The sequence below is a fragment of the Amblyraja radiata genome, chromosome 34 (assembly GCF_010909765.2).
Source record: "Amblyraja radiata isolate CabotCenter1 chromosome 34, sAmbRad1.1.pri, whole genome shotgun sequence".
NCBI classification, from domain to species: domain Eukaryota; kingdom Metazoa; phylum Chordata; class Chondrichthyes; order Rajiformes; family Rajidae; genus Amblyraja; species Amblyraja radiata.
The window spans coordinates 17,361,975-17,384,691 of record NC_045989.1 but is presented as its reverse complement, the minus strand read 5'-3'; the positions used below and the strand labels follow the sequence as shown (position 1 = coordinate 17,384,691).

Below are 22,717 nucleotides of genomic sequence, written 5' to 3'. Positions count from 1 at the left end.
AAAAAAAATCACATGTGGTTAACGTGCACATTGCCAGATTTTAATAAAGGCTATTTTTATACATTTTGGTTTCACCATGTAGAAATTATAGCAGTGTATATACATAGTCCCCCCATTTCAGGGCACCATAATGTTTGGGATACAGCAATGTCATGTAAATGAAAGTAGTCATGTTTAGTATTTTGTTGCATATCCTTTGCATGCAATGACTGCTTGAAGTCTGCCATTCATGGACATCACCAGTTGCTGGGTGTCTTCTCTGGTGATGCTCAACCAGGCCTATATTGCAGCCATCTTTAGCTTATGCTCATTTTGGGGGGTAGTCCCCTTCAGTTTTCTCTTCAGCATATAAAAAGCATGCTCAAATGGGTTCGGAATGGGTGATTGACTTGGTCACTCAAGAATTAACTATTTTTTAAACTTTGAAAAACTCTTTGTTGCTTTAGCAGTATGTTTTGGATCATTGTCTTTCTGTAGAATGAACCACCGGCCAATGAGTTTTGAGGCATTTGTTTGAACTTGAGCAGATAGGATGTGTCTATACACATCAGAATTCATTATGCTACTACCTTCAGCAGTTGTATCATCAATGAAGGTAAGTGAGCCAATACCTTCAGCAGCCATACATGCCCATGCCATAACACCCCTATCTGTTATACAGATGAGATGGTATGCTTTGGATCTTGGGCAGTTCCTTATCTCCTCCATACTTTGCTCTTGCCATCAATCTAATATATGTTAATCTTCATCTCATCTGTCCACAAGACCTTTTTCCTGAACTGTGGTTGCCCTTTTAAGTACTTCTTGGCAAACTGTAACCCGGCCATCCTAATTTTGCGGCTAACCAGTGGTTTGCATCTTGCAGTGTAGTCTCTGTATTTTTGTTCATGAAATCTTCTGCAGCCAGTGGTCATTGACAAATCCACACCTGAAGAGCATTTCTGATCTGACGGACAGGTGTTTGGGAATTTTTATTTATTATAGAGATCTGTCATCAGCTGTGGAGGTCTTCCTTCGCCTGCCAGTCCCTTTGCGATTAGTAAGCTCACCAGTGCTCTTTCTTAATAATGTTCCAAACAGTTGATTTTGGTAAGCCTAAGGTTTGCCTGATGTCTCTAACAGTTTTATTTGTGTTTCTCAGTCTCATAATGGCTTATTTGACTTTCATTGGCACAACGTTGGTCCTCATGTTGATAAACAGCAATAAAAGTTTCCAAAGGTGATGGAAAGACTAGAGGAAAAACTCGGTGCTGCGAGCGCTCTGATACCTGCATTAAGGAGGCATTTAAACACACCAGAGCAATTACAAACACCTGTGAAGCCATGTGTCCCAAACATTATGATGCCCTGAAATGGGGGGGACTATGTATAAACACAGCTGTAATTTCTACATGATGAAACCAAAATGTATAAAAATACCCTTTAATAAAATCTGACAATGTCCACATTTAAACACGTGTGATTTTTGCTATTACAAATTTCAAATTCTGGAATACAGAGGCAAATAAATAAATGATGGGTCTTTGTCCCAAACATAATGCAGGGCACTGTAACTAAGGTTAAGTGGCAGGTAACGTCTCCATGAAAATGAATTGAACCATGCAGGTCATCACAGAACAAAATTGAATAGTATAGTAATAATCTGAAAGATACCTAATATCTTTATTGACTATTTCAATCATAGTTTAAGTATCTTTCTGGTAATGTTAACATGTACTGACTATGATAGGATGGTGGCAAGATGACAGAGAATTACTACTGCCTTTTGATAAAGATAATTTCACAATGCTTTTGATCAGGGAATTACAGAATTTTGATCCAGTAACAATGAAGGCAAACAATTTATTTCCAAGTCCATGTAAATATAAGGACATTTTTAATGAGATGGTGCTCCTATGCCTGCAGTCTTTGCCCTCTTTGTGGGCCAAATGCAATTAAACTAAGTTTCATCATTTGAATATCTATTTGTATTACAATAGTATAATTTCTGCCAGACCCAGGATTTGCATTTTAATCAATTTCTCATACTATAATTATGCCCATGGTATAAATGCAAAATCAATCAGGATTCAATGGTGTCACAATATGACAACATTCCAAAACTAAGGAGTAACAATTGGGAAATATTCAAGTTACCATAATTGCTTAAATACCAATAATACATATATTGATGCACAGTTAGAAGGATACAATGAAAAAGCAACTTAATACCCATTATTTCACAATTTCTGAAGGCTCAAAGTTTTACCTGAGGCAACTGTTGTATTATTTTGGTGGCTTTCATTCCTCGACATATATAAATCCTCTTCTCCTTCTGTGGAAGAGCTGGAGGAGGATTCACTGCTTAGGTCATTATCGCCCGAACTGCTAGAACTTGACAGTAAGGCATACTTCCTGCAAGCAAAAACTTCCCTTTTCTTCCTCTGCAATAAAATCCGTTCTTTTTGCTTTTGAGTCCGTTGAGAAATATTGGGTTTCTTAAATTTTTTTCTCTGTTGAGGCCTTCGCAGACTGCTATGTGGGAGACAAGGTCGCTTGATTAACATCCCTGATATCGATTCCTGTTCAGACCTAGGCCACTTGTGCATTTTTGAATCAACTGTTCTACTTGTGCCACTCAATACCGCTTGGGAATGTCTGTCTGGAATCTCCTCCTCTTCTTCTGAAGTCACTGTATCAGAATCTCCAAAATGTAGACTTGAAGAAGGTGATGAAACACATTCACTAAAAGAAGAATCATCTGCATGGTCTTCCGACTGCATACGAGGCCTCAGACCAACGTTACCTGGGTGATCTTTCAAATTAGAGTTCTGAATTTCTGATGGACCAGCCTGCTGGCTTTTGCGCTTTTTTCTGACAACAATCATTTTCTCCTGTTCTAATCTGTTCTCATTCATGTCCTTGATCGACTTTCCCGAATCACAAACGTGAGAGAACTCATTTACAACCTTACTTGCAATCATTTCAACGTCTGTCCTGAAAATCTTCGTTGCCAGGATTGGCTCAGGGTTCATTAATGACTCCTGTCTTTTGGGTGCATCAGATGTTATCTCAGTCTTCATATCCAGGCTGAATGTCAGATTTAGAGGAGTTACATCTGGAAGTCCATTAAGGGACAAGGTGATCTTATTCTTGCACTCAGTTCTGAGGGGGGGGAAAAAAGGAGAAAAAATATTAGTCATGATCTTACAAAATGGGATACTTCTGCAATTGGAAGATTATCTGCTGAGTACCAAAAATGTAGAAGCAATGGAGAAGGTGTAATGAAAATATTTACAGAGATGGAATCAGTATGTGATAACTATCATAAATTGCAAAATAGTTCTTTTCTTCAGTAAATTGGAGCATGAGTGGCAGTCCGAGATCCATTTACACTTGAAGATGGTGTTACATTTACCAATTAGTATGCTCACCTGGATAAGCCGGGAAGCACTGAGAGTCATGTTTTTTTACTTCTCCAGTGCTTTTAACACCATCCGGCCTGCAAATTGATGAAGAAGCGGGTGGATGCTCCATTGGTGTCCTGAATCACCAGCTACCTGACTGGACGACCACAGTATGTATGTCAGGCTACAGAACTGTGTCTCGGATGTGGTAGTGAGCAAAACAGGGGCCCCAAAGGGGACGGTCCTTTCCCTCTTCCTGTTCACCATCTACACCTCGGACTTCAGATATAACTCCGTCTCCTGCCACCTGCAGAGTTTTACGGATGACTCTGCAATTGTAGGCTGCATCAATGAGGGGGGGAAGCTGAATACAGAGGTGTAGTCAACGACTTAGATGTGGTGTGGGTTGAATGACCTGCAGCTCAAAACTGACAAGACTAAGGAGTTAGTGGTGGACTTTTGGAGGAAAGGAACACTCCTGTACCCTGTCTCCATCAATGGTGTGGATGTGCAGTTTACCAAGGAGTTCAAATACCTTGGAGTGTACCTGGACAGTAAACTGGACTAGTCCAGGAACTCTGAGTCCCTGTACAAGAAGGGACAGAGCCGGCTGTAATTTTTGAGAGGTCCGCTCCTTGAACGTCTGCAGTAAGATGCTGCAGATGTTCTGCCAATCGGTGGTGGCCAGTACCATCTTTTTCGCTGTTGTGTGTGCTGGGGCAGCAGGGCGAAGGCCGCTGACACTAACAGGATTAACAAGCTCATCAGGAAGGCTGGCTCCGTCCTGGGGTTGGAGTTGGATTCATGGGAGGTGGTTTTGGAGGGGAGGATGCTCCTCAAACTGCGGAGCATCTTGGACAATACAGCTCACCCCCTCCATGACACACTGGTCAACCTGAGGAGTACCTTCGGCAACAGACTGGTTCCACCAACATGCAGTACAGACCGCCTCCCCCGCCCCCCCCAAATCTTTGCACATCCCCCCCCAATTCTTTCCACTCATCACTTTAATTTCACATTTCACGTATCTTGTGTTTTATGGCTGTTGGCAGATCAATTTATCTCCTGGGATAAATAAACTTCTATCGTATCGTATTGTAAGTCAAACCGACAATTTTCTTACATCCAAAAAAAATAACTGCAAACATTTCTATATATTAAAGTTGGAACTTGCAGTTACAGAGCAACTTTCACAATCCATTTAAGGACATTCCAAAGTTCATATTAATGAAAAAGCCATCTCTCGTGTAATGTAGAAAAGAGGCAACCAATTGTACCCACAAATATCAATGCTTTCGTGCCAAGATACAAAATATTTTTTTACTAACATTGATTGGTATGTGTGTGTTGGCCAGACACCAGGGGTAATCCCCTTTGCACTTCTGAAACAGCGCCATAGAACATTTAGTATTTGAAAGAGACAGAGCTTTGGTTTCATGTCTCATCCAAAAGATGTCACCTCCAGAAGTGCCATGTTCCTTCAGCATTGAATTGCTCGGTCTGTCTAAGTGTTGCGTTTCCACTTCCGGAGAGGGTCTTGAATCCATGCCACCTTATGATTGAGTGATGCATGAGGAATTATGACTGACATGCTGATTTATTTAAAAATGACATCTGAAGTTTATCATAAACCTCCTCCAACTCTACTTCATCTGATCTTTTTTAAATGTCCTTCTATTCCATTTGCTCTGATGATTTAATTTCTCCTTAACTACAGCTATGTCAAGTACATATTTTATCTACTCAATGAGTAATATTGTTTTAAAATTACTATCGGGTTTATTATGACTTTTAAGGAACACCTTATGTGATCCAACAGAAAATAATGGCAAGTAACTTGATCAGCAAAATAGCCAGTATAACCCAAGGTTTCAATGGCCAGATAAGAAAAACCATAAGTATAGTATTGTTGCCTGGTGATTTTCATTTTTTTCACAGAAGACTGAATTAAATCACATACAACAGGTGCCGAGCGGTCAAAAACCTTGGGCCTCTGAAAGATTGCACTATTAGATGGAAGGTCAAATTAAAGAATCTCTTTGTTGTGCATAGCAGCTAAACTAAAAGGGATCTTGGAACATGGCAGAGTTTGGACATCATTTTAAGGAACTTGCAGCTAACCACATGATTATACACTAACGTGAAGAACAAGCTTCAATGCAACTCATGTATATTCAGCAACAAATCTGAAATCTTGCACTGTGGTTTTAGCCTCCCATAACATTACAGGGCAGCGCAGTGGTAGAGTTGATGCCTTACAGCACCAGAGACCTGGGTTCGATCTGACTACGGGTGTTGTCTGTATGGAGTTTGTGGCTCCCTGTGGCTGCATGGGTTTCTACGGTTTCCTCCCACATTCCAAAGACGTGTAGGGTTGTAGGTTATTTGGCTTCTGTGAATTGCCCCTGGCGTACAGGATAGAATTTGTGTATGGGTGATCACTGGTCAGCACCAACTCAGTGGGCTAAAGGGCCTGTTTCCCTGCTCTATCTCAAAACTAAAACACCCGATGGCTTGAAATATGTGCATTTGGATTTAATGTAAACTTCTAGGAAGGGCTTTGTGACTCTCTCCTGCACATGAGACCATCTTCTAAACTGCTAAATACATAATCCCAGACTGCACTCATTAGGACTGTAGGCTAGGTAGACAAAAGTGTGAAGAAGGGTTTCGGCCCGAAACGTTGCCTATTTCCTTCGCTCCATAGATGCTGCTGCACCCGCTGAGTTTCTCCAGCACTTTTGTCTACCTTCGATTTTCCAGCATCTGCAGTTCCTTCTTAAGTACTGTAGGCTATTAGGTTTCCTAATAGGCATCCTGCACTCAAACCAAGTTGTTTCTCAATATACGAACAAATTTGGGAAGCTCTAGAATTTTCTGTAAAGTTATAATCTACATGAATTAATACAGTTTTAATTATGGGAGCAGAAGAAAAAAAATTCTCAACTGTAAATGAGAGAGAATTGAAAATCTGACTCAATGAGAGAACATTGAATGGAATGCAAGGCATCCTGTCAGACATGCTTTTCTTTTGAACTTGTTGCTCCAGAAAGAACAAATGGTTCTTTCCACAGCAGCCATCTCAAACAAACCAATTTGGATTCCTTCATCTTTAAATTGTGAAGCATAATAAAATGACACCAGCATCTTCGCCAACTGGTGATTCTGACTTCCCCATCTCACACTCCTTTCATGTGATTCAACTTGTATTGTAGAATTTTTATTTTTTTATTTAAGTAAATTGGAAATCATTCTAATTTGAAAGAGCTATAGCTTTAAAACTTAGATAACGCTGTGGAGTGTTTTTTCTGTATCCTTCAGTTCTCAATATCTGACTCCCTATGCAAAACTAAACACAAAAAAAAAATCCCCATTTGGAACTGTCACCAGCTAATTGGTGGAGGTTTCTGCAGTAGACAATAGAAAAAGAGCAAAATAAATACAAAGCCAGTCGCACAAATAAATCTGTAGGTTCTAACATTCTTCATTAACCTGCTGTGCATATAGTGGTAAACTATATGTGAATGTACACTTGCAAGCTGTTCAGCCAACTTATATTTATAGTTTTCAAGAAGGAACTGCAGATGCTGGAAAATCGAAGGTACACAAAAATGCTGGAGAAACTCAGCGGGTGCAGCAGCATCTATGGAGCGAAGGAAATGGGTAACGTTTCGGGCCGAAACCCTTCTTCAGTCTGAGACCTTATTAGTTATACGAAAGTAAACAATCTCTTGTTAAAAAGAGTAATCCTGATATCCTGGTCAATATTTATTTTCCCAGTATCACTGAAACTAATAATTTTGAATTTAAACAATGCCGTAGAAGCTTATTTCACAGAACTCAAGCCTCTACTTGTGCACCATTTCACCATTCAACAGTAGTGACCAAGTACCGATCAATAAATGGTTCTAGTGGCTGATTTCATACTCACTTCCCCAACATGAAAGCACCAATACCTCTGGGCAACCTGCAGTCTACCCAACATTCAGTAGCATAACTTTAACATCACATGGGAAAGCAAAGGATTTGTTCCGAAATGAACTGATAGCCAAATATAAAGCTCAACAATTAAAAATTTAGATCTCACAGGATGTAGATAACACCAAAAACACACACCTTTATAATTGCCTTGGCAGCTGAGGAGGCAGTGAAGTGTCAACTACTTTAGTGGGTCAGGGGGTCGCAGATAGCCCAAAACAAGCATTTCATAATTACCATTATAGAGACACAAGAAACTAACTGCAGATGGAACAAAAAATCTAACAGCTAGAGGAAGTCAGTGGGTTGAGCAGCAGCTGGAGGGGAAGAGAACTGTTGATGTTTCGGGTCGCCATTCTGCAGCAGATCAATTCCATTCTGCCAACTGATGTTGTTTGACCCATTGGTTTCTTCCAGTAGGTTTTCTGTAAACCATTACAGAAACTTGTTTATACTTTAATTACCAGAAATTAAATTCCACATCTGCCAAGGTGGGATTTACCTCTGTACTCCACAATTTGAGATTTGTAATAGAAAAAATCACGTGGTTAAAGTGCACATTGTCAGATTTTAGTAAAGGTCATTTTTATACATTTTGGTTTCACCATGTAGAAATGACAGCAGTGTTTATACATAGTCCCCCCATTTCAGGGCACCATAATGTTTGAGACACAGCAATGTCATGTAAATGAAAGTAGTCATGTTTAGTATTTTGTTGCATATCCTTTACATGCAAGGACTGCTTGAAGTCTGCAATTCATGGACATCACCAGATGCTGGGTGTCTTCTCTGGTGATGCTCTGCCAGGCCTGTATTGCAGCCATCTTTAGCTTATGCTTGTTTTCAGATTCAGATTCAATTTTAATTGTCATTGTCAGTGTACAGTTTTGGGGGCTTGTCCCCTTCAGTTTTCTCTTCAGCATATAAAAGACTTACTCAATTGGGTTCAGATCGGGTCATTAACTTGGCCACTCAAGAATTGACCATTTTTTTTGCTTTGAAAAACTCCTTTGTTGCTTTAGCAGTAAGTTTGGGATCATTGTCTTGCTGTAGAATGAACCGCCGGCCAATGAGTTTTGCGGCATTTGTGTGAACTTGAGCAGATAGGATGTGTCTATACCAGCGTTTCTCAACTGGGGTTCCCCGGAACGCTAGCATTCGCTAGAGGTCGCTAGGGGTTCCGAGAGAAATAGTGATAATCATATTTAAATACATTTTTGAGTCATTTTTGTGTTTAATTTCATATTCGTAATTTTATTATACACATATGGCATATTCTTGGAATATTCTTGGGTATTTAGCAACATCTATACGCCTTATATTTAGCGACGTCTCTACGGCACCAGTGCGAAACGGCCTTTAGTGGTCAGTGGACAGGAGCTGTACTTGACAGATTTGTGTATCATCAAGTGACTCACTTGAGTACAAACGCACGCACGGTCTCCATATGTCCTGTCTGTGCTCGCTGGCGTACACATACAGTCCCTCATTCACCCACGTTATTTAGTCATTTTTACCCATCATTTAGGGATGTTATATGAATTTGAAAAAATTATGTTTATGTTGATTTTTTTAGTTTATCAAAAGTTTATTTATCTATGTTTTGTCAATTCATGAAAAGTTTGTGTGTTGTTTTTACTCTCTCTCTTCCCCCCCTCCCCCAGTTAGTTCTGTTTGCCTTTATTTGCTTCAGTTTTGAACAAGCAGTTTGGTTTCAGTTATTTTAAAATATATTATGTTTGCCTCTTGAACGTTAAGTTTATGAAAGAGAGATTAATAAAGATATATAATAATTTTCACGTAGGGGTTCCCCGAAACATGACAGTTGTTTCAAGGGTTCCGCAAGGGTAAAAAGGTTGAGAAACACTGGTGTAAACACTTCAGAATTAATTATGCTACTACCATCAGCAGTTGTATCATCAATGATGATAAGTGAGCCATACATGCCCAGCAGCCATACATGCCCAGGCCATAACACCCCCACCACCATGTTTCACAGATGAGGTGGTATGCTTTGGATCTTGGCAGTTCCTTCTCTCCTCCATAATTTGCTCTTGCCATCACTCTGATACAAGTTAATCTTCGTCTCATCTGTCCACAAGACCTTTTTACAGAACTGTGGTTGCTCTTTTAAGTACTTCTTGGCAAATTGTAACCCAGCAGTCCTATTTTTGCAGCTAACCAGTGGTTTGCATCTTGCAGTGTAGCCTCTGTATTTCTGTTCATGAAGTCTTCCGTGGTTGGTGATCTTTGACAAATCCACACCTGACTCCTGAAGAGTGTTTCTGATGTCGCACTGGTGTTTTTTTCTTTAATATAGAGAAAATTCTTCTGTTATCAGCTGTGGCGGTCTTCCATGGCCTGCCAGTCCCTTTGTGATTAGTAAGCTCACCAGTGCTCTCTTTCTTTCCAATAATGTTGATTTTGGTAAGCCTGTTTGGCTGATGTCTCTAACAGTTTTATTTGTGTTTCTCAGTCTCATAATGGCTTCTTTGACTTTCATTGGCACAACTTTGGTCCTCATGTTGATAAACAGCAATAAAAGTTTCCAAAGGTGCTGGGAAGACTGGAGGAGACTCGGTGCTGAGAGATCTCTTATAACTAGATTAAGGAGGCAATTAAACACACCTGAGCAATTACAAATACCTGTGAAGCCATGTGTCCTGGCTTTGCAGGTATGGTGCCCTGAAATGGGGGGGGACTATGTATAAACACAGCTGTAATTTCTACATGGTGAAACCAAAATGTATAAAAATGGCCTTTAATAAAATCTGACAATGTGCACTTTAACCACATGTGATTTTTTTCTATCACAAACCTTAAATTGTGGAGTACAGAGGCAAGTAAATACATGTCCCAAACATTATGGAGGGCACTGTTGCATACTAATAGCATGTGTAGTAATTCAGCTCTAGAATAAGATAGCCAGTGACATCATTCACTTCTGCAAGGTTGAACACGGATAATCTGGCAACTGATGGCTCGCCCACCCCTATAATCCAGACAAAATTGAGTGCTCAGTTGATATTCTCAATAAAAATGTGGACATCAAATATGTTTGAAACATTACATCTGGAAGAGATGAGATTCCTCTTAGCAGGTAAAGCAAACCAATTCCAAAAGACGTGGTCTACGTTTTTGGACCTATTACAAGCATGAGGTGCAATAGTAATTTTAAAAATAAATAAATAAATAAATAAATGGTATCAGGACCTGGCAATGGGAGGTAAAACAACAAAAACAGACTTGGTTGGTAGTCTTTCTGCGGAGTTTAATGTTATAATAGAGCGATTGTCCTTACTTTCTTTTTCTTTCTTTTCTAGGGTCTACTTTCTTACTTTACTTCCTTCTCTAACTTCTTTTCTAAGGGGCTTTCTTTTCCCAACACTCTCTTGCACTTCACGACTCTTGCGCACCTTCTTTACTTTCCTTACTTCTATCTTTTTCTTAAAGCTTAAAAAAAAAATGAAGCGGTACAAAAAATGTATTAAGATATATGTGTTGTGTGTTATTGTAATTTACCGTACTTCTAATAAAAATAATTTAAAAAAAAAAAATTTAAAAAAAAAGACATTCTCATAGCAGCCACAAATGCAATGCGAGTGGTGAACGCTCTTTCTGATCGCATCCCTCTGTCATGAAAGAATTAACGATGCAGTGTTAGGATCGCTGGAGAACACGGATAGGTGACACCGGGACCCTTCCTCAGACTGATTCAGTTGGCTATGTCACTCTAGCACATTGTAAAGTTTCACTTTAAAACTAGGTGTCGATGCAGCTGGTCTGCACCAGCCAGCCCTTCCTCACCGGTAGTGCGGCTGTTGTTGTGACTTACGTGTAGTTCTTCAGTGTGCCCCCACTGACAGAACGCGCTCAGTCATTGTGGGGATTGCAGATACACACAATCAGTAAATACTGGAAAAACACATTTGTAGTGTGAATTCTAATACTTGTCTACATTTTCTAGAATCAAAAAGCAAATAATTGCTTGACTAGCACAGTGCGAAGGCAATTGGGCCAGAGACCAAATAGCACATTGCTATTCTCATTTAGATGGGGTGAAAGCATGTACTAAAACAAGTTAGAACACAAAAATATCCATGACTGGGCGACTTGTTGGGTAGGTGGTGGTGAAACACAGCTGATAATTTTAAGACTATGAGTAGAATAGGGAAATTTTTGAACGTGCTTAACCAACCACTTTAAGGAGTTTTAAAAAGGTCAAAAGCAAGTCACTGACAGCAATGCATGTGTTCATTCTGCTTGAATAAATGCTATTTTCGAGTAAAATATTTGAACAAGTATAAATGGGTAAGGATTAAAAGTAGCAAAGGAAACCATTTGAAGAAGGGTCCCGATCTGAAATGTCACCTATCAATTTTCTCCAGAGATGCTGCCTAACCTGATGAGTGACTCCAGCATTTTTTGTCTGCCTTTGGTATAAACCAGCATCTGCAGTTCCTTTTTATTACACAGAAATCATAGGAGCATGACAGAGCTTTTTCTAAACCAACCTCCACATTGCAAACTTGTTTTACGAATTTTGTCTAATGGTTGTATTTTCAACTCAAATTCAGAATGGTGTGAGGATTAAGAACATCACTCGAGAATTTGGGAAATGCAACTGCTAGAAAAGTCAACATTTGGCTGAGATGTGAAACCAATCAGTATTCTGCTTTATTAGCTGAGTGTGAAATCTACTAGCAATTTTCTAAACCAGTTAATTGTTCAATTATGTTAATAACATTAAATTTAAATTAAATTCATACATATCAAACTTGCCATTCATTTTGCAAGGACCACAATACAACACATTAAAATTTTGTTTTATAAGAAATTCAGCAGCCTATCAAGGTTTTATTCAACATACTCTGAGATTTAAGGAGGGCCTTATCACATTTACAAAATAAGTTTAGAACATATTTCTTCTTTAACATAACATTTTTCTTTCCTATCTGATTAATGGCCATGTCACTTGCGTGGCACCCCTTTCTGAAACAAAGGCAAGTTGAAATGAGCCAAGGTGGCAATTTTAAATTGTTAAGCAGGCTGCAAAATTCTCTACTATAAAAGTTCTGTACGTTTTTGTAAGCAGGCTTTTACTTCCATGTTAATTAATTTTGATAAACTCCCCCCCCCCCCCCTCCCCAAGCACAGGTCAGAACATTACAAAATTAAAACTTTGTAAATCAAGAAATCAGCTTTACCCAGAGTAGAAATACACACTTTGCAGTGTCAAGTCCAAATGATACAAGGGTTGGAGTCAAGCATATTGCTGTGGGCTATCACATACAGACCAGACTGGGCACGTCTGAAGTTTAATGAAACCAATGTTATTTATGTATATTTTTGTATATGACAAAGCTAATCCTTTATGAATTCCAAATTTCACTAAACTTGAATTTAAATTCCTCAGCATCTGGAACAGAGACCTCAGCCTCTGGATGTTCATCCAATATCTTAATAATTGCACTACCAAAACAAGAAGAAAAAGTGCAAAACAACCAAAATATTGATGCATAACATTTTAAAAACTGGATCCATTGGTATAAAAAGTTTATGTACATATTAGCCACAATACAAATAAGCAATACCACGCAGTCACAGGGAGAACATACTAACTCCATCCGTAGAAGGAGCTTGTCCTTCCCTCCCCGTGACCGTGTGGGTTTTCTCCAGGTGCGCCGGTTTCTGCCCACATTCCAAATGACATACATCTATAGGTTAATTGGCTTTGGTTAAAAAAAAAATCTAAATTGTCCCTAGTGTGAAGGATAGATAGTCTTGGTGTACAGGGATCGCTACCATGGACTCGGTGGGCTGAAGGGCTTGTTTCCGTGCAGTATCACTAAACCAAACCTCTTCTGACGCGGTTTACAAATATCAAGAAAGAGAAAATGTGAAAACAAGAACATTTTCCTAAGTAATGTAACAATTTTCCTTGTCCTTAAGTATTCAAGTTACCGTAATTGTCCTTAGGTGTTCAAGTTACCGTAAGTGTAACAATTGAAAATTGTTACACTACAGTAACTTGAACACCTAAGGACAATAATTCTAATGAAGGACAGGTTATGCTGTCAGACTTGAGAAGAGAGAGGTGATGTAAATAATAGGTTTATTTTGGGGGAATCTAAGACAAGGGAGTCTCCACTTAAAAGTAGGAAGTCATCCAGTCAAGACAGATACGGTATGTTTTTTCATGCTGAGAATTAATCAATCTTGAAAGAGTGGTGGAAGCTGTCTGATTTTTTTTAAGGCGAATAAAAGAAAGTTCTTGTTAAGTAAGTGTGGGTGAAACGTTCCCAGGGTTGGTGGGAACGTGGGGTTGAGGTTAGATTAAAATCAAATGAATGACAATGCATGCCTGAAGGGCCACGTGATCTATTTATTTTCTTAATTCACGAGTATTAAAAAGGATAGTCATATCCATTTCAGTATAAATATTATGCAGCACATGATAATTCTTAGCCGTAAGGACCATTTATCCAATTGGCTTTAAGCACTTTATTCAGTAACTTCTCTTGTACAATTTATTTAAATCAAAGCTATCTGTATGGCAGGTCTGTCAAAATATATCACCCTAGAATAAGTATTTTCAATTTTATAGAGTTTTAAAACGTTCCCATAACGATTCTGTATTTTACCTGTATCTGATGTGTCAACAATATAAATAATGGGTTCATGAAAGGATATATAGCTGGTCAAAAAGAAACACTTTTCCATTTCTATAAGTGATGAAAAGAACAAGAAAGTGGGGAGGGTGCAGTGGGGGGGGGGGGGGGGGGGGGGGGGGAGGAAGAAGGAACGCGTGATTGCATTTAAAAGAGCAGAAATGAAAGACAAACACAAGAGGGAAGGAATTAGTGGTAAAAATTATTAGTCTTGAGAAATTATGATTTCGTTCATATTTTGACAAGTCATATGCAAGAGGTGGCTATATTTTGCTTCCTTTGACTTGCATTTACTATTAAACTGTACAACTTTGTATGGTTATATTTTCTACAATGGAAGTGTCGAGCAGATTGATACCCTTATTCAGCCACGTTTTTATACCCATAAACAGCAAGATTTTATTTGTATAAATTGATTACACATCATTGTTCCTGTTTTTGTTATTTATTCTGGAACACTAAATTCATTTCTGAATTGGAAACTTTATTCTGAGATTGCTTCCAATATATTGAAACAAGCAAAATTCAAATTAGCAGCTCCGCATTTCATAAATTATGCGCAATTTAAAAAAAAACATCAATAGAAATGTTGGAATAAACAAAGCTGTAACAAGATCTAAAGCTACAACAAGATCTAAAGCTACAAGATACTATTGATAACAGGAGGCCTTGGCTTAAGCATGTGGCAATTTGTGGGGTGTGCCTCAAATGGGAAATTATAACTATATATTAAACAGTCTCATTGTACAAATCACATTCACAATAGTAGCCTGTGGATATGGCTCAGAATTCCCATCTTTAGCTAGGATCTGAAGAACAAGTATGACGTATTCAAGATTATAGATATTCATACGACCTTCATAACTCCACATAATGAAGTGAAGGAAATGAAAATTTGGAAAAAAAGTTGTCAATACTTTGATTTAATACTTCTACAAGGTAATGGAAATAATTGATAACAGAGCAGATAGAAAATTGCCAATCAAGTCTCTCTGTTGGGCTTGAATCATCTTGGTACAAATCAATTTGCCAGAATATTTTTCTTATAATGAATCTTTTAAATAAAAATACGAGTCAAGCAACCAATGGATTACGACATTAAGTTTAAAATTTCCAAGGCTTCTAATAAAAGTGTTTGAAATAAGTGTTTGAAATCTCCATTTGCTGGAGATTGGACCCATTTTATGCATGCATAAAAAACACTGAAACACATGCCCGTTTAGGAAATTAGACTCTTCCTTTCCTGCTTCACCTGAACATCTGTGTCATCTTCTTGTTGCACATTGTGCATGTGAAGACATGATCAATCACTTACTTATCGACAGTATGATCAGACCGGTGACCTTTGTTATTAATTCACAGTTTAACAAGGAGTACATCACATTGAAAGTACTGAAGCTTGCATGATCAAAGTTAAAGCTTGAACAACATTTTATATTTTCAAAAGACTTGGAATTGGGGGTAGTGAGGGAACTTGGTGTTGGTTATATGGTAACCCCGAGCATTGACACTAACCATGTTGATTCGGGACCAACCATTGCATGACAAGTCTGGCACAAGTTGGAGGTAGTAAGGGGTTGGGGGGGGGGGAGAACAGTGGGAAGGGTTGGGGGGCCTTTAGCTGGAGATCATTGCTTACCCCCCCCCCCTCTACTGCCCATCACCATTCAGTAATCAGGCCCAATGAATGGAATAGAGTGGCCTTATACTGTCTAGGCCAGATGTGGCAATTGGCTCATTTAAGACATTTAGTAGCTCACAGGATTCTCCATCAAATTGCTTTCAAACTTCTGCCCATCGCAGTTTCTTATCTCCATGACCCCCTGAATGGTTGGTGAAGAAAGGTCCCTCTAACGGTGCTGATGGACTTTTTCCCCATGAGCAGCATTCAAATGCAAAAGCATCTTTCTGCTGCTGTTATTGCTGAAAGAACATCAGGTGTTAATACTTTATATAGCAAATAAACCAATTACTACCAGTGAAAATACCCCAAACTGGATGCCTGTTAGACATGATGGCAAACGTTATATCGATTCTGTGCCCAAAAATGGGCAAAATTCAATTTCCACAAAAACATCTTTAATTATCCTTCAGATACATGTTGTTTTCTGCTGACACCCCACCAATCAAATTGATTATTTAGCATATGTTTATTACTGATATATATTACTTCCACATATTTGGTCGTTAATAAAATCTCAATGTGTGGAACTAATGTCCCAAAAATGTGGTAAATGGCCAGTCTGAGGAAGGGTCTTGACCCAAAACGTCACACATTCCTTCTCTCCAGAGATGCTGCCTGTCCTGCTGCGTTACTCCAGCATTTTGTGTCTACCTTCAATTTAAACCAGCATCTGCAGTTCTTTTCTACACATATGTGGTAAATGTATTCTTTCATCCTTTTTCTTTCATAAAATCAATTTATAATGATGTATGCATTGTACTATTATGCTTAATACATTTTACTTGAAGCAAAATTCTCACCAAAAAGTTAATCACATTTAATATCATGTCTTTTCAATTTTGAATAACCAATTCAGTCACAATTTTTCTTTATTATTGCATTTATTTTTATTATTCAGTCTGAATGTGTACGAACAGGATGCATTCAAGCTTAAGCGAGTTCCAGACGGACTTGCAGCAACTCATTATCTTTATGATAATCTTAAGAGAAAATTTCAAGCAACCAAATGTATTATATTTGAGCAAAAATCCCTAATATCATAAAGAGTTACAGAAATAAACTACATCTCTACATTAACTGACATTAATTAACCAAAAATTCATAATTTTGTCCGACCCAATAATTGATTATTGCATTTCAGTAATAAGATGCAGTGAAGTAAAGGAAGTTTGATATCAGGAGAAATAGGTCACTGTCGTCCTATGCCTTGCCACTCTGCATGCTTTGCTACACTATTTAAGTAAATATGTTTTTTTCCTAACACAAATTCAAACCCCATACAGTAATGAAGTCTTCTTCTTCGTGCGAATGGAAGCAAAGCAATAATGGATGTGCCAGGTCAGTACCCAAGACAAACATTTAGCCGTATACTTAAATCAACTGTGACTTACTAAGACCAACATATTCTTATTTCTGAAGAAAGCTGAATATAATAATAATAATACATTTTATTTATGGGCACCTTTCAAGAGTCTCAAGGGCACCTTACAAATATTTAGCAATTAGAGGAAAAACATGTAAGCGGAATGAAATAAATAGTAGAGACATGACTAGTACACAAATTAAAGACAGAATTCAATTCAAAACACAATATGAGGCAATTCAAGCACAGATGAAAAGGGAGGGGGACGTGGGGCTATGGATAGGCAGAGGTGAAGAGATGAATCTTGAGGCGGGACTGGAAGATGTTGAGGGACACGGAATTGCAGATCAGTTGGGGGAGGGAGTTCCAGAGCTTGGGAGCAGCCCTGGAGAAGGCTCTGTCCCCAAAACTGTGGAGGTTGGACTTGTGGATGGAGAGGAGACCGGCTGATATGGATCTGAGGGACCGTGAGGGGTGGGAGGGGAGGGGAGGTCAGTGAGATATGGGGGGGGGGGGGGGGGGGGGCAGATGGTGGAGGGCTTTGTAGGTGAGGACCAGGATTTTGTAGGTGATCCGGTGGGAGATGGGAAGCCAGTGAAGTTGTTTGAGGACTGGAGTGATGTGATGCCAGGATTTGGTATGGGTGATGAGTCGGGCGGCTGCGTTCTGGACCAGTTGGAGTCGGTTGATGTAGGTGGAGCTGATGCCAAGGAGAAGTGAGTTGCAATAGTCCAGTCGGGAGGAGATGAAGGCATGGATGAGTCTTTCAGCAGCGGGAGGTGTGAGAGAGGGTCTGATTTTGGCGATGCTGAATATTGGAAATATGACACGCAACTACTGTAAATCAATAAGCAAGAAATGTTGTAAACCCACACATCTATTCTCCAAAACAGTCTAATTAAATATTATAGGTAAAAGTATTAACTCTGTAAAATGTTTTTACATCATGCCAGTTCAGTATCTTTTGCTTTTTCTTAAATGGATCATAATGTTCAGCATTGTTAAATAAGAAATAAATCTGTATTGTTGGTCAGGCGGAGTACAGATTTCAGAGTACTATTTCAGAGCTTGTTTACTCTGCAAATAACAAAAAATAAATGGAATTCTAGTGTATGAATATTTATGGTATGGCATATGAAACAGAATAAGTTCTATTTCATACAATTATTAGGTTAAATCAAACAGAACTTTTTGTCAAAAAGATAACTGGCCTTTCTGCAACAATCTTAAAATACAAGTCGATCCAAAAGACACAGACATTTCATCTCGTGCAATGAGATGTCATGTTCAGTGAGAACATTTGAGCTACAAAAACTGAAGTTTATATCACCAACACAGCCTGATTAAATGTATGCCTATATGAACAGTGAGCCAAGTCCTGATTTATTAGCAATTTGACATCTCTCCCTCTTATCCAAAAGATAAAATTCTAAACTGACAGCCCATCCAGGGAACAAAATGGTTAATGACTGTTTTATCCCCCATAATGATGGCCCTATTTAGAAAAAAATGTGTAAAATTCTATTACCTCAAACAATATTCAATCTTGCAGAGGTGAAATTAATTCATAATTAATGATAATCTTATTTTCACCTGAAAAGATAAAGGTGCACAAAAATCTAGTTTTATAATAATTTAACATTAAGTATTTCCTTTGGGTTTTTGCGATGACAGAATCATTGGGTTTGGAAAGTTAAATTTTGACAATTATTTTATAAGCTTTCCCCCCCCCCCCCTTTATTTAACTGTCTTATTAAAAACATAGAACATGGAAAAATAGGTACAGGAATAGGCCATTCGGCCCTTTGAGCCAGCACCGCCATTCAATATGATCATGGCTGATCATCTAAAATCAGTAACCCATTCCTGCTTTTTCCACATACCCCCCCGATTCCTTTAGCCCCAAGAGCTAAATCTAACTCTCTCTTGAAAACATCCAGTGAATCAGCCTCCACTGCCTTCTGTGGCAGAGAATTCCACAGATTCACAACCCTCTGGGTGAAAACGTTTTTCATCATGTCAGTCCTAAATGGCCTACCCCTTATTTTTAACCTTTGACCGCTGGTTCAGGACTCCCCCAACATCGGGAACACTTTTCCTGCATCTAGCCTGTCCAATCCTATAAGAATTTTATATGTTTCTATTAGATCCCCTCTCACCCTTCTAAATTCCAGAGAATACAAGCTCAGTCGACCCATTCTTGCATCATATGCCAGTCCCGCCATCCCGGGAATCCTGGTGAACCTGTGCTGCACTCCCTCAAAAACAATAATGTCCCTCCTCAAATTAGGAGAACAAAATTGCACACAATACTCCAGATGTGGTCTCACCAGGGCCCTGTACAACTGCAGTTGGACCTCCTTGCTCCTGAAATCAAATCTTCACTGTCTGCTGTGCCTGCATTCTTACTTTCAGTGACTGATGAACAAACACACCCAGGTCTGATTGCACCTCCCCTTTTCCTAATCTGACACCATTCAGTTAATAATCTGCCTTCCTGTTCTTGCCACCAAAGTGGATATCCTCACATTTATCCATATTATACTGCATCTGCCCAATTACCCAACCTATCCAAGTCACCCTGCAGCCAAAAAGCATCCTCCTCACAGCTCACACTGCCACCCAGCTTTGTGTCATCCACAAACTTGGAGATGTTACATTTAATTCCCTTGTCTAAATCGTTAATATACATTGTAAATAACTGGGGGCCCAGCACCGAGCCTTGCGGCACCCCACTAGTCACTGCCTGCCATTCTGAAAAGCACCCGTTAATTCCTACTCTTTGCTTCCTGTCTGCCAACCAGTTCTCTATCCATGTCAATACCATACCCCCAATAACATGTGCTCTAATTTTGCACATTAATCTCTTGTGTGGGACCTTGTCAAAGGTTTTTTGAAAGTCCAGATACACCACATCCACTGGCTCTCCCTTATCCATTCTACTTGTTACATCCTCAAAAAATTCCAGAAGATTAGTCAAGCATGATTTCCCCTTCACAAATCCATGCTGACTTTGACTGATCCTGTCACTGCTTTCCAAATGCACTGCTGTAACATCCTTAATAATCGACTCAAGCATCTTCCCCACTACCGATGTTAAAGCCCTGTCACACGGTGCGAGTTCATTCCAAGAGTTCTCCCGAGTTTGCCCTGATTCGAACTCTGAGATTTACGGTAATGGCCACTCGTCAGTACTCGGGGCTCTCATGGACATTTTTCATCATGTTGAAAAATCTTCATGAATCTTCCCGTGCTTACCTGCCGTTAGCGAGTCTTCCCGAGTACTTGCCGTTAGCGCTAAGAGACGTCCCCGAGCTCCGACGTACCTGCTACGTTCATTCTCCGTGCTTACCACGAGTTTGATTTTTTTTTTAACTCGGGAGAGCTCTTGGAATGAACTCGTACCGTGGGACAGGGCTTTAAGGCTAATTGGTCTATAATTTCCCGTTTTTTCGCTCCCATCTTAAAAAGTGGAGTTACATTGGCTACCCTCCAGTCCACAGAAAACATTGGAAAATGATCACCAATGCATCCAGGATTTCTAGGGCCACCTCCTTGAGTACTCTAGGATGCAGACCATCAGGCCCTGGGGATTTATCTGCCTTCAGTCCCAACAGTTTATCTTACACCATTTCATGTGACATCAATTTAAAAAGTTAATAGAAAACAATTTAAACAATAATATGTATTAAAGGTTTAAATTCAAGCCTCACTTGTAGAACCAAATCTAAACTAGTTTTGACTATCCTTCAAAAGATGACAAAATACAATTTAAACCATAAAAATCATAAAGGCTTAAAATCAGCATCGGACAGATTACATTGATGCACTCACTTTCAGAATCAAATCTAAAGTACTGTTGACTTTCCTGTACATAAATTAATAACTGCTCAATTGAATATGAAAATAGGAAGACATTATATAAGATTCAAGACTTCCCGTTATAAAGTATTCAATCAATCAACACAGATAGTTCAACTGCTATTGAGAATCCTACATCACTCCCTGGCAACCACAGTTAAAACACTTAAAATAATTTTCACTGCGCATCTGTTAAAATGTGGTAAAGACTTGCAAGAGAATATCGAAGGCTTTCAAACTTCTCCCCACCCCCCACACCCTCCTTACAAGTGCTATTGACTAAATAATGCGGAGGTTTGGGGGAGGCGAGAAGAGAGTCACACACTACAAGCCTACAAACGTCAGCAGCTCGAAGGGAGATGACCAGGCCGGGACTTTAGATTCACTTTTTAACCTGCCGGGAAGACGGTTAAAATACTGTGTGGAATTAAAATAGAAAAATGTCGAGTGACATCAAAAAGGAGCTTACCGAAGCTTCGGCGCAAGTGCTACCAGTCGCACATTATCTCCACACAGAGGTTTATTGAGATATTTCTTTGAAGAATTGGCCTCTTGTTTACAGCAGCGCCGAGTCGACGGCGATCGCAGCGCGGCCCGGGGAGGCTCGCGCGAGTCTTGCACAATACACCGCACGGCACTCCCCCGGCTTCACGACAGCGACGGCCTTCGCCACAGCCACTCTCATTTACGTCACCGGCTTTGTTAGCTGGGGCCAAAACATGAACAGATCGCCTCTCGCAACCACCTCTCGGACCTCTTCCCCCACCAAATTTTGGTTAATGTCCGAAACAAAAGTGATCGGTGTCGGTCGGCTCTGATAAAACATTCACTGAGAGCCGCTTTCAGCCGTGAGACGGGCGGGGGGACGGTGAAGCGCATGCGTTGCAGTGACTTTGGCTGCTGCAGACACTGGTGGAAGCTCTCAGGATGGGGGAAGATGCAGGAGTTTTACAGCTCGATGCAATTCAAAATTACATTATCTTTCTCAAAAAAATACCAGTGGTATATCAATGAATTTGGACGGTGCAGCTGATAGAGCTGCTATCTCTCAGCGCCAGAGACCTGGGTTCGATGCTGACCTCTGGTGCGGTCTGTGTGGAGTTTGCACGTTCTCCCTGTTACCTACCGAAGATAGACACAAAAAGCTGGAGCAACTCAGCGGGTCGGACAGTTGAATGCTTTTTGTGGCTATCTTCCGTTTAAACCAGCATCTGCAGCTACTTCCTACACACTCCCTTATAATACCGTGTGAGCTTCTTCCCACATCCCAAAGTGCGGGTTTTTATGGGATAATCTTCAAAATAGCTCCTAGTGTGTAAGAAGTGGATGCGAAAGTGGGATAACGTACTGTGAACGATCGATGGTCGGTGTGGTCTCGGTGGGCTGAAGGGCCTGTTTCCATGCTGCATCTTTTAATCGATCAAATTTAAGACTGAAGTCTGAAGAAGGGTCTCGACCCGAAACATCACTTCTCTCCAGAGATGCTACCTGTCCCGCTGTGGTACTCCAGCATTTTGTATCTTCGGTGTATATTTAACTAGCAAATGCAGTTCCTTCCTATAAATTTAATACCCACTCAGAAAACAGCCAGCCCATCAGCAAACATTCGTGGGGGCAATTAGGACAACCATTTTCACCAGGACTTTAGTGTTTTTGTGAAGTGAGAGTGAGGACCATGAAATCTTTCAATCCAAAAAAGCATTCGTGCCTTCCATTTATCAGTGAAAGGCTTAAAGTCGCGCTTCCTAAAGTGGTGGCCCATCAGGACGTTTTT

General features: G+C 39.7%; 1 protein-coding gene across 2 annotated transcripts in view; it reads right to left on the bottom strand.

The window, feature by feature from the left end:
• rnf111 (ring finger protein 111) overlaps positions 1-21,822 on the bottom strand; it is a 67,094-nt gene extending 45,272 nt beyond the window's left edge. For both annotated transcript variants that reach the window (XM_033050686.1, XM_033050687.1), the window contains exons 1-2: positions 21,413-21,822; positions 2,249-3,144 (exon numbers count right to left, since the gene is read on the bottom strand). In XM_033050686.1, the coding sequence (XP_032906577.1) occupies positions 2,249-3,062 (814 nt within the window). In that variant the 5' untranslated portion in view covers positions 3,063-3,144; positions 21,413-21,822. The remainder of the gene's footprint in view (positions 1-2,248; positions 3,145-21,412) is intronic.
• Positions 21,823-22,717: the final 895 nt, after the last annotated feature.